The sequence below is a fragment of the Dasypus novemcinctus genome, chromosome 12, assembly GCF_030445035.2.
Source record: "Dasypus novemcinctus isolate mDasNov1 chromosome 12, mDasNov1.1.hap2, whole genome shotgun sequence".
Classification (NCBI taxonomy): Eukaryota; Metazoa; Chordata; class Mammalia; order Cingulata; family Dasypodidae; genus Dasypus; species Dasypus novemcinctus.
In genome coordinates, this window is record NC_080684.1 from 33,576,182 (window position 1) to 33,586,885 (window position 10,704).

The 10,704-nt window shown below is 51.4% G+C and overlaps 1 protein-coding gene across 1 annotated transcript; it reads left to right on the plus strand.

Moving 5' to 3' along the window:
• The first annotated feature begins 377 nt into the window (after positions 1–377).
• On the plus strand, positions 378–8,931 carry LOC101423304 (keratin, type II cytoskeletal 2 oral). Its single transcript, XM_058309228.2, has 10 exons — positions 378–837; positions 889–1,031; positions 2,096–2,316; positions 3,569–3,629; positions 4,276–4,371; positions 4,676–4,840; positions 5,296–5,421; positions 6,046–6,266; positions 7,623–7,657; positions 8,046–8,931. The coding sequence occupies exons 1-10, from the start codon at positions 378–380 to the stop codon at positions 8,447–8,449; spliced, it is 1,932 nt and encodes a 643-aa protein (XP_058165211.1). The 3' UTR covers positions 8,450–8,931.
• Positions 8,932–10,704: the final 1,773 nt, after the last annotated feature.

Below are 10,704 nucleotides of genomic sequence, written 5' to 3' on the forward strand. Positions count from 1 at the left end.
CTTCTAATCCCGTAATTCATTTTGCCATACCAGGCACTTCTTGGATTCTCTTGGACCCTTGAGGAAGTCACACGAAATGAGGGAGGAGGGATCCAGGCTTTTGTCAACTGAGGCAAGTTTGGGTAATTAAGCTAAGAAAGCAAAGTCATTTTGGTCCAGAGGATTATCTTAGAGGTGTGTTGGGAATTTAGAAGTAACTTAATGCCTGGGAGGCAAACCAAACCCAAGATGACTCTCAGCTAATTGCTTGCCTCTCCTTCCACCAAGCCGCACTCCTTGGTATATAAAGGGCAGTCTCCCCTGTCGTCCTATCCTCTGCCTCCATCCCTCTCAGCTCTTGCTAGACAATCTTTAACTCACCTTCAAGCTCTCTCACCATGAACAGACAAAGCTGCAAGAAGTCCTTCAGTGGTGGGAGCCAAGGCTTCTCCGGCCACTCTGCCGTGGTCTCTGGCAGCAGCAGGATGAGCTGTGTGGCCCGCTCTCGGGGAGCCAGCGGAGGGGCCTGTGGGCTCCGGAGCGGAGGTGGTGGCGGCTTTGGCAGCCACAGCCTCTACAACCTGGGTGGCACCAAGAGCATCTCCATGAGTGTGGCCGGCGGTGGCTCCAGGGCTGGTGGCTTTGGTGGAGGACGTAGCGGTGGCTTTGGGGGTGGCTATGGAGGAGGCTTTGGTGGTGGCTTTGGTGGTGGCAGAGGAATGGGAGGTGGCTTTGGTGGTGGCAGAGGAATGGGAGGTGGCTTCGGAGGAGCTGGTGGCTTTGGAGGAGCTGGTGGCTTTGGCGGTCCTGGTGGTTTTGGTGGACCTGGAGGCTTCGGTGGTCCTGGTGGCTTCGGTGGTCCTGGAGGCTTTGGTGGTCCTGGTGGCTTTGGCCCGGGTGGCTTCCCAGGTGGAATCCAGGAAGTGACTGTGAACCAGAGCCTCCTGCAGCCCCTCAATGTGGAGATTGACCCCCAGATTGGGCAAGTAAAGACCCAGGAGCGCGAGCAGATCAAGACCCTCAACAACAAGTTTGCTTCCTTCATCGACAAGGTGAGGGCAAAGCCCAGAGCTGTCATGGAGGGTTTGGACTGCCCAGAGAATTGGAGGAGGAAGATGCCAGTGGAATCTGCCAGACTGGGAGGCAAGACTGTCTGGCTTTTATCCTGATTCTGCTTTGGCCTCCTTGGTACCTGTTCTTCCAGTTGTGAAATGGGGGACAGATTTCTACTTCAGATTTCTTTTTAGGGATAGGACTAGGACAAATGATGTATGAGTCCAAATGGATTCTCAGCTGTTTTGAAGAATGAGGCTTTAGCCATGAAATTATTGAAATTAACTGACAATTTATCCCAAGAAACAATTGCTTGGTAATTCAACCTGGTCTGTAGTCAAACCTGCTTTAGCACGAATCTTGGGAATGCCATTCACTGATGAGTATTGGCAACTAACTTGTGTCATGTGCTTCAGCTGATACTGAACTGACCTGGCTTGCTGGGGCAGAGAAGGGTTGTGCTGGGCTGGTGGGAGAATAAGGGTAGGATTTGAAGTTAAAGCTGGGTTAGCTGTAAGCCGAGTAATTGAAAGGGGGTCTTCATATGCAAAATCACAAAGAAAAGCTTGGAACCATTTGACTATTCTCATTGCCTTTATGAAGGTGAAAAAGCTTATACTAAAAAAAAAAAACTAGGAATAATTTTATTTATGCTGACCTTCTTTAATCGTGTTAGGAAGGATCTTAACAGACCTAAGGAAGACTGGGTTTGACTCTTAGCTTTGTCACTTAGGAGCCAACTGTCTTTGGTCAACGTAAATATTATGGATAAAGTTTTCTTGTCTACAAAATGGGCATAATAGCCCTTCCTTTAGAGGCAACTGTCAGGATTAAATGAGAAAGAATATGTGAAAATAGCAGGTATAGAGTAAGCACTCAACAAATTCTAGCTCTCCCCTTTTTAAATCCTCATCCTTTTCAAATTGAAAAAAAAAAACAACCGTACAGAAGCTATTGCAAGATTGAAGGGCTGGGTCCGCTGGGCGTGTTCAGAGCCCGTTGGATGGAGGGCTCCACTGCCCAAGCCAGAGGCTGACTCCTTCCCTTGCCTTCCCTGGTGCAGGTGCGGTTCTTGGAGCAGCAGAACAAGGTCCTGGAAACCAAGTGGGAACTGCTCCAGCAGCAGACCACTGGCTCTGGCTCTGGCCCCCAAAACCTGGAACCCTTGTTTGAATCTTACATCAGCTTCTTGCGCAAGCAGTTGGATTCTCTTCTGTCGGAAAAGGGGAACCTGAATACAGAGCTGAAGACCATGGAGGACATGGTAGAAGACTTCAAAAAGAAGTGAGGGCCCCAAAGGGGGAGTTTCCCCTTCTGGAGAATTAGCATGTGGGGGTGGCTTCAATATATGGTGGCTTCAGTATGGGATTTCAATTGTTCCTTCAGTTAGTCCTCTTGGATGGAAATATTGGGTGAAGAATGAGCAGAAGGGGCTGAGAGGGTGGGGATTGAGACTCCTAGGTGACTGATTATTATGTATTTCCCCTATAGCAGCCCAGATTGACAAGAGTCCTCCCAGAGTTTAAGGTGGGAGCCCTGCATACTTTACTGCGAGCTGATAACATGCATGTTCCCGTGTCCCATTCCTAGGATTCTGAATCAGCGGGTGTGAGGCAGGCCCCAGCAGCCTGAGTGTTCAGTTGCTCCCAGGGATTACGGGCAGATGGTTCAGGGCTTGCATTTGTAAAGTCCTCTTTCAATGTGTCCAGTCCCTTCCCCTTTTCCTGCAGCTTCAGCTGGCCTCCTCCTCCATGCTCAGAGTTGTAGTTGACATTCTCAGAGGTTGGCAAGGGGTAAACTGAGTCTCTCAAGATGGGGAGGGAGCTCCAGTCATCCCCAGGGATCAGGACCCAAGCAGATGGGCCTGGGGGAGGCCCCATTCCAATTTGATCCCACAAACCCTGGGGGGCACCCACTCCGCGTCAGTCTTCGCGGCGGGCACCGGCAATCCACCGGCAGCTCAGAGTCACATTCCCCAGAAATAGCGTTTCTCCTAAAATCGTTCCAATTCTTCAATCTTTATGGACTTCAAACTCCTGGTGGGAGAGTTTAGTCATTAGCAGGCAAGACTCTTAGTCTTGAGACTTTCAGGAGGCAGGAGTTCATTCTTATTCCAAATTCCTCTAAGAAATAACTGCCATGAAGGAAAAGAGAGACTGGGAAAAGGCCTGAGCAGATGTCTGCCGGGTCCCCACTCTACCCTTTGTGCTTTGTAAAGTCCATCAAAGAGCACAGGCTGGAAGGTGGCTCCTTGAGGTCTCTCCCACCCCTGCCTGCCTGCACCTCTGCCTGGCACCAGGCTTGGAGGGAGGAGAGCAAGGCAGTGCCTGAGTTCGGAAAGGACCTTGCTACATAATTTGCAGGACCCAGGGCAAAGGAAAATTCAGAATTCTTGTTAGAAAACCATTAAGAATTTCATTAAACCAAAGGCAGGTACGTTTTGAACACCCATGAAGCTGGGCCTTTCTCCGGCGGAGGAGATTGTACCTGAGTGCTTTTCTTTGCTCTCTGAAACGTATGCCTCTTTCTCCTCCAGGTATGAAGATGAGATCAACAAACGCACTGCAGCCGAGAATGAGTTTGTGGGGCTCAAGAAGGTAGGTGAGCTGGGCCGAGCAGGTCGAGGCTTCCTTCCTGGGGCCTGCCCCCCTGGAGAGCTGCTCTGGGCACAGTGACCCTCTGCTGTGTGGGTTTCCTGACATTTTTGGAAAGAGGGTGTTTGCTCACCAGCTCTGAGTATGTCGCCGTTGGGGAAGACATCTTAAAATATTACCATGACTTAAGGGATGATGAGTAATGAGCACTAATAAAGAGTGTTTTATGGATAGCATTAAAAAAAAAATCGAGGTTTTCAACCTGGAGGTTATTGGTTATTACAAGCCACAAGTTCTCATAGCTTGTTTAGAGCAGCCATTGTAATGATTTCTGTTAGGAGGTTGGGTTTTTGGTGCTATACAACAGGAGTCACATTTTAGGTACAAGTGATTTTTCTGTCCTAGAAATAGATGCTTACTTTGTGTCGGGCCAACATGGTTTGTATTTTGTTAAAGCATTAGGGTTTGATTGGTCATAGCGTTTAAAAGGCAGAAAACCACTTTGATTTTCTTTCTTTGAAAGCTTCGTAGGGGGTAGAAGCAGCAGGGGCGGGTGGGGGCTGGCAGAGAGGAGACGTGAGGGCTTAGAAAAGACACGCTGGTGGGAGGGCAGGAGAGGGTCACTGCTTTGCCTGACCTCCCTGCTCAGGACGTGGATACGGCGTACATGAACAAGGTGGAGCTTCAGGCCAAGACCGACTCTCTGACGGACGAGATCAACTTCCTGAGGACCTTATACGATGCGGTGAGGGGGTTTCCTACCTTCAGAGCTAACCGGGGGAGAGAGGGAGGGTGAGCTACTTTCACATTTGAGGCTGGAGCATTTTGGTACCTTGAGCCCTAGCCGAGGATCAGGAGGAGCCTAGAGAGGAGATCCCTTAGGGGATCTGCTGAATGGGCTGCAGATGGGGTGTCTGCGTGGTTGGGGGGGCCGATGCCCATTCAGGGCCTAGAATCAGTGAGCAGGCCTGTTGCCCAGGGGTCTCGTGGGCCCTCTGTGCGCTCGTTGCAGAGGCCCTGAGACTGAACAGGCACCTCGGTGTTGGCAGGAGCTGTCCCAGATGCACACTCAGGTCAGCGACACGTCCGTGGTGCTGTCCATGGACAACAGCCGCTCCCTGGACCTGGACAGCATCATCGCCGAGGTCAAGGCCCAGTACGAGGAGATCGCCAACCGCAGCCGGGCCGAGGCCGAGGCCTGGTACCAGACCCAGGTTGGTTCAGGGAGCCACTCAGAGCGTCCCCTGAGAGTACCGGGAGGCTGTGGGCAGGGGGGCTGCTGGGTGGGAAGGCTGCTGTGGCCAGTGGGTAGACCTCTCCTGGTTCTACACTCCCAAGACATCCCTCTAATGGTCATTTAGTTGCAGAAAGTGCTGCCTGCCTCCTGGGGGGAGGTGGTTCCACTGGCCCCTGCCAGGGGACTCTAGCCAGGCTGAATCGTGTCACCAATTTTGCTCCGGGAATGCAGGGTGGGAGAATCTTCTAGCACAACCAACAACCCAGGGGTTCCCTTCCTGGTTGCCTTGTGGGAGTCTTTGCTGAAACACAACTCAACATCATTTTAGCAAATGTTTACTGAACTCCTCAAGGTTTGGTGGGTGATGTTGGGGGTTCAGAAGCAGGTCAGATGAAGTTGCAGTAAAAGCCCACCTGCCCTTCTGTTCCCTAGTTGGGAGAGCTGCAGACCACGGCTGGCAGGCACGGTGATGACCTGAAGAGCACCAAGAGCGAGATCATGGAGCTCAACAGGATGATCCAGAGGCTGCGGGCGGAGATCGAGAACATCAAGAAGCAGGTGGGTCTGGGTCCAGTGGAGGGGCCCTGGAGGTCCTCTGGACTCCAGGAGAAGGAGAGGCAATAGCTGTGCTCCTCTGCCACGTGCTTTCTCCATTCTTTCATGGTGTCACATGTGGAAGAGCAGAGTCTCTGGAAACCTCCATTTTCCCAGAAGTTCCTCCTGGAGGCTGGACTTGCTGCAGGGCTCCCTAGGGAGAGATGGTTGTTCCTTCTGGTTTGCTCAGAGAATCTTGCCACTGCAGTGGTGGCCTTAAATATTCAGATCTCACAATCTTCACAGAGCCTTCAGAAGGCTGATTTGTATCATTGGAATGAAGTGATTAGACAAAGGAGTTTTGAACAGTTTTGCAAAAAAAAAATTAGAGACTTATCATACCTTTATCAGTCTAGGAGAGCAAATCAGAATTCCTTTCTTTGATGAGACAGGAACTAGCACTGATGGGATGAAGATGAATGAGCCAATGGCAGAATCGACCTCTGTTTTTCTGAGCATGCTTAATTGGGATTTCTGTGGAAGGGGAGGGAGGAATGCTGGCTGGGGAGGAGATCTCCTCTCAGGAAAGAGCAGGTGCTTGCTTACTGGCCACGATACTAATCGGGTCTCTATCTCTCCCTGCCCCAGAATGCCAACATGCAGACAGCCATCGCGGAAGCCGAGCAGCGTGGGGAGGCGGCCCTCAAGGACGCCAAGGCCAAGCTGGATGGGCTGGAGGCTGCCCTTGCGAAGGCCAAGGATGACCTGGCCCGCCTGCTGCGTGACTACCAGGAGCTGATGAACGTCAAGCTGGCCCTGGACGTGGAGATCGCCACCTACCGCAAGCTGCTGGAGGGCGAGGAGTGCAGGTGAGGGGCAGTGGCTCCGCGTTCTCCAGATATGATTTTAGAGCAACCTTAGATAATGAAGAACGAGGGTGAGATGGTAAGGAGAGAAGAGCTCAAACAAAGGGCAAGGAGTTTCCTGAAAGAAAGAGTGAAGGAGTCAAGCCCCACTTTTCTTTGCCAACTGAGATCATCCACTTTTCATCTTTATCATGGACGTTCATACTTCTATTGATCCTTACTGTGCAACATGCTAGGAAAGTGTTTTGGGGCTATGACAAAAGTTATAAACCTGTGCTGTCCACAGGCTTTCTGAGACAATGAAAATGTTGTATATCTGAGCCATCTAACATGGTAGCTATTAGTCACTTTAGCACTTGAGATGTGGAACTGAGTTTAATTTTAATGAACTGAAATAGTTTCATGGGGCTAGTGGCTACTCTGTTTGACCGCTCAGTATGGACTCTTGCAATCCTTCCCACCCCTGAGGCTAAGTCCATATGGATGCAGGAGGTGGCTGATACACACATACTCTTGAAAGATAACACAATATCAAGCAGCAGATAAAGGCTTAGTGAATCGATATCAAATGCCAAAGGAGAGCCGAGAAAGACTGAGAGATCTTTCAATGCATCCTATGCTCAGAGCCTCTATGCTCAGGCAACTCCCAATCTGTGAAGGGAGCAGAACTCAAATATGAGAAGAAAACTCAAGGACTGTTTGTGAATTGCTGTGGAAAGATGAGGCTAAGTGAACCAAGAGTTGTGGATGAGGAGGGAGTGGTCAACACCGAGGGGTCTCACATTGGCAAGGTGCACACATTCCATGCACGCTTGGATAGGTGAACATGCCTGTTCCATGCATAAGAACAAGGCGCAGGAAGATGGGCAGTGTGCACAGGACATCATATGTGGAATGTCAGCCCCTCTCATATTTTATTCACCTTGAACAACCATTATTGCCACCACGCTGGGAAGGCTCGTGGGGGAGGGCTCCTCTAATAGAGACGAGGAGGGGCAGGGCATACTACAGTTCCAAGATGATCTCAGCAGGGGATGAGAAGAGAGGATGGGCTCTCAAGTGGGAGTTGGTAGAGAGGAGTTCATCTGGAAGGGAAGGTCTTTTGAGCTAAAGGGAAGATGATAGGAAGATGGATAGAGTGTGGTTGGTGGAGTTACTGGAAGTCTCCACTGCTGAAGCACTCCTCCTTCCTGGGGAGATCTAGTCATGGAAACAGACTTGGAATTGCCTCTCCTTCTCCAGGAGCTTGACCCTTAGCAGGGCAGATGGGAGGATATGACTCCTGACGTTATGTTCCCTTGGCCCTTTGACTACTGACTCATTGCAGAAATAATTTACTCCTTTTCTTTTTCTTTTTAGGATGTCTGGAGAGTGTCAGAGTTCCGTGTGCATTTGTAAGTAGTCCTTTCAAAAACCTTCTCCCTGGGTTGTCAAAGGGGCAGTTAGAAACATCCTCATTGACTGGCCTTCTGGCCAGAAGGCATGACCCAGTTGCAGGAGGCCCAGTCAGCCGACAGTGCCTGGGGTCTCAGGCCATGGCCACCCCCTCTGCCCTGTGTAAGCTGGTGCCCTCTCAGCCCAAAGCTAAAACCCCAGTGGTCCTGGAGAATTCCTCAGTTGAAGAACCAGCAATTTCTGTGGATACTTCTGGCCCCTGTTCTGGTTTCCAAGCTGAGGTCTTAGAGAGATTGAGCATCAGCCAGTCAGGGTAGAGTTGGGGTCGCGATCTAGGCCTCCAGCTTCCCTGGCCTTAGCCTGGACTGAGTGCCTGTCTCCCTGCAGCGGTGGTCAACAACGTCTCCAGCACCAGCAGCAGCTCTGGGGGCAGCCGTGGAGGCTATGGAGGGGTTGGTGGCAGCAGCGGCAGTGGCTACAGAGGTGGCAGCAGCAGCACCAGCAGCAGCAGAGTCAGCGGTGGCTACGGAGGAGCCAGCGGCAGCAGCAGTGGTGGCTACGGAGGGTCCAGCAGCAGTGGGGGCCGGGGCAGCAGCGGGACCTACCAGAGCGGCAGCAGCGGGAGCAGACTTGGCAGTGGAGGCAGCGGCTCCGTGAGCCAAAGTGGAATTGGCTCCAGCTCTGGTGGCTTGCAGACATCTGGAGGAGGTGGCTACAAGTCTGGAAGTGGAAGCAGCACCAACATCCGCTTCTCCCAGACCACCAGCTCAAGCCAGCACTGCCCCAAGTGATCCTCCAGGCAAAACCTACAGCCCACTCGCTCCCCTCTCTGCACTTCCACCTCTCTGCCTGGCACCTGTAAACACACACAGCTCAACCTCTCTTTTCCTCCATTTCTCCAGAGAAGGAGCTGAACTCCTAGCTCCTCTACCCCCAAGGCCTTCCTGGGCCAGGGATATGCAGTGGCTAGTCTAGGCTGATGAAGCCCCTGGCTGAGCCCCTGTGATGACCCCTGACTTTGGACAGTGTCACCAGGTCCTGGTCTTCCCAGTCAGACCTGTCCTCACTCTGGACCATCTCCCCCTCTCACTGGGAGGTGATGGTCTGAAGCGTCCCAGCACTGCCTGAGGGATGCAGCGCCATGTGGTCAGTGCTGGAAGGTGGGATGGTCAAAACCTCCAGGGTCCCCTGACTCACCTCTGCCCCCTGAAGTCCCTGAGCTGTGGGTCCTCTTTGGTGATGAGTGTGTTGCACTTTCTTTTCTCAATAAACTGCACCGAATTTCACATCCTGGTGTTTGGCTTTCATTCAGGAAATCAGCAGGTACAAGAGCGGCGGGAGGGGTGTGTGTGTGTGTGTGTGTGGGCTTTGAAGTTCAGGAATGGGTGTAAAGGGAGCTTCCCCTTTACCCATGTTTTGGCTTCTCGTTAAAGGTCTGTCCAAGTGTAGTCATAGAGTTTAAGTAGGGGAACTTCATGGCACCAAGGAAGTATCTCATTTATCCTCCTGCCTCTGGGCAGGCTTCCAAGATCCAGGCTTGGCAGAAGAAGGTTCTGTAGCTCACCAAGGGAATGGACTCCCCTGGGACTGTGCTCCTTCGCTCTCCCCACCCCAGCCAGGCACCGAGCAAATTCTCTTTCTGTAAATGCAGATCCTGGGATTTGAAGACCAATACATAACAACCCTCTTCCCTGCTCAGGTTCTGAACTAATAAAAAATAAAACAGAAGAAAGAAACACTTTGGAGAACCAAAAGACTGCCCTTAATTACCAACAAAGCAGATACTGGGGCTTATGGCCCGGGTGGAATGGGGTTGCTCTGACAGGACCTCAGGGTTAGCCAGATTTCCCACCTGAGCAAGGCAGCTTCCCTGCAGGGCCAGACCCCTCCTGGTGGCTAGGAGAGCAGAACTCATGTTTGCTCTGGGCCACCACATCCCAAGTGACGGAGGGCAGGGCTGTGGAAGCCCAGTTCTTCCAAACTTACTAACAAGGTAAGGGGGGTTGGTGCGGTGTGTTAATCCCTAGTGAAGCTCATTCCAGATGGAAGTAAATTTAGAAATGGGGAAGACACCTTCCTGCCTTTATACCAGCAGTTCCCAGCCATTCTCAGAAAGCTGAAACCCAAGGAGCTCACGGTAATGAGGTAGCCACTGAGCTTTGGTTAGGGACAGTAAGGGCTTCAGAAGAGATGACAGTTAGGGTCTCTTCTCCTTTCCCACCCCCCCAAACCAATCCCACTTGCAGGCCTTGGGCATGGTAAAACGCTGGTTTGCCAGTCACTGCAGATGATGTAATATCCTCTAGGGCTGAACTAATGAGGGGGCATCCGTACCTTTGTCTCATGGTTCAAGGAGGGCTCTAGGGCATGGCTTCCATGCTCTCGGGCCCAGGATGGGCCTGTCGCCTTCTAGCTCACCCCATCTAATCTCCAAAGTGTAGCAGCTCTAGTCTCAAGACTTGGAGAAGGAGACATTTTCTTTTTTTTAACTTTATTCCTCCCGCCACCCCCCCTTCCGCTGATGTGGCTCCCTTGTTTGTTTGCTCATTTTTTTTGCTTGTTGTTTTTTTCCTCATTGTTTGTGCTCATTGTCTACTTGTTTTTTCCTTGTTGTTTTCTTGCTTGTTGTCTGTTCATTGTTTTTTGCTCGTTGTCTGTTCGTTTTTTTTTACTTTAGGAGACACTGGGAACTGAACCCAGGACCTCCCATGTGGGGGGGGCGGTGCTCAACTGCTTGTGCCGCATCCACTCCCTGCTCATTTTTTTTCCCCTTTTTCCCCCCATCCCCCGACATTGTCTACACTTTGCGTCCATTCGCTGTGTGTTTTTCTGTGTCCGTTGTATTCTCATTAGGCAGCTCCGGGACCTTCTGGAGTGGGAGAGAGGTGATCATTCTCTTGCTCCTCCTCAGCTCCCTAGTTCACTGCATCTCATATTGTCTCTTCTCTGTGTCTCTTTTTTTTGGTTGCATCATCTTGCTGTATCAGCTCTTTGTGTGGATGGCACCACTCCTGGGTGGTCTGCTCTCCTGCGTGGGGGCTGCACA

Excerpts from the sequence above, each read along its gene's own strand:
- LOC101423304 (XM_058309228.2), top strand. The coding sequence starts at position 378 with ATGAACAGACAAAGCTGCAAGAAGTCCTTCAGTGGTGGGAGCCAAGGC. Across the intron at positions 3,630-4,275 it reads AGTTTGTGGGGCTCAAGAAG|GACGTGGATACGGCGTACAT; the intron begins GTAGGTGAGCTG and ends CTCCCTGCTCAG. Across the intron at positions 6,267-7,622 it reads CTGGAGGGCGAGGAGTGCAG|GATGTCTGGAGAGTGTCAGA; the intron begins GTGAGGGGCAGT and ends TTTTCTTTTTAG.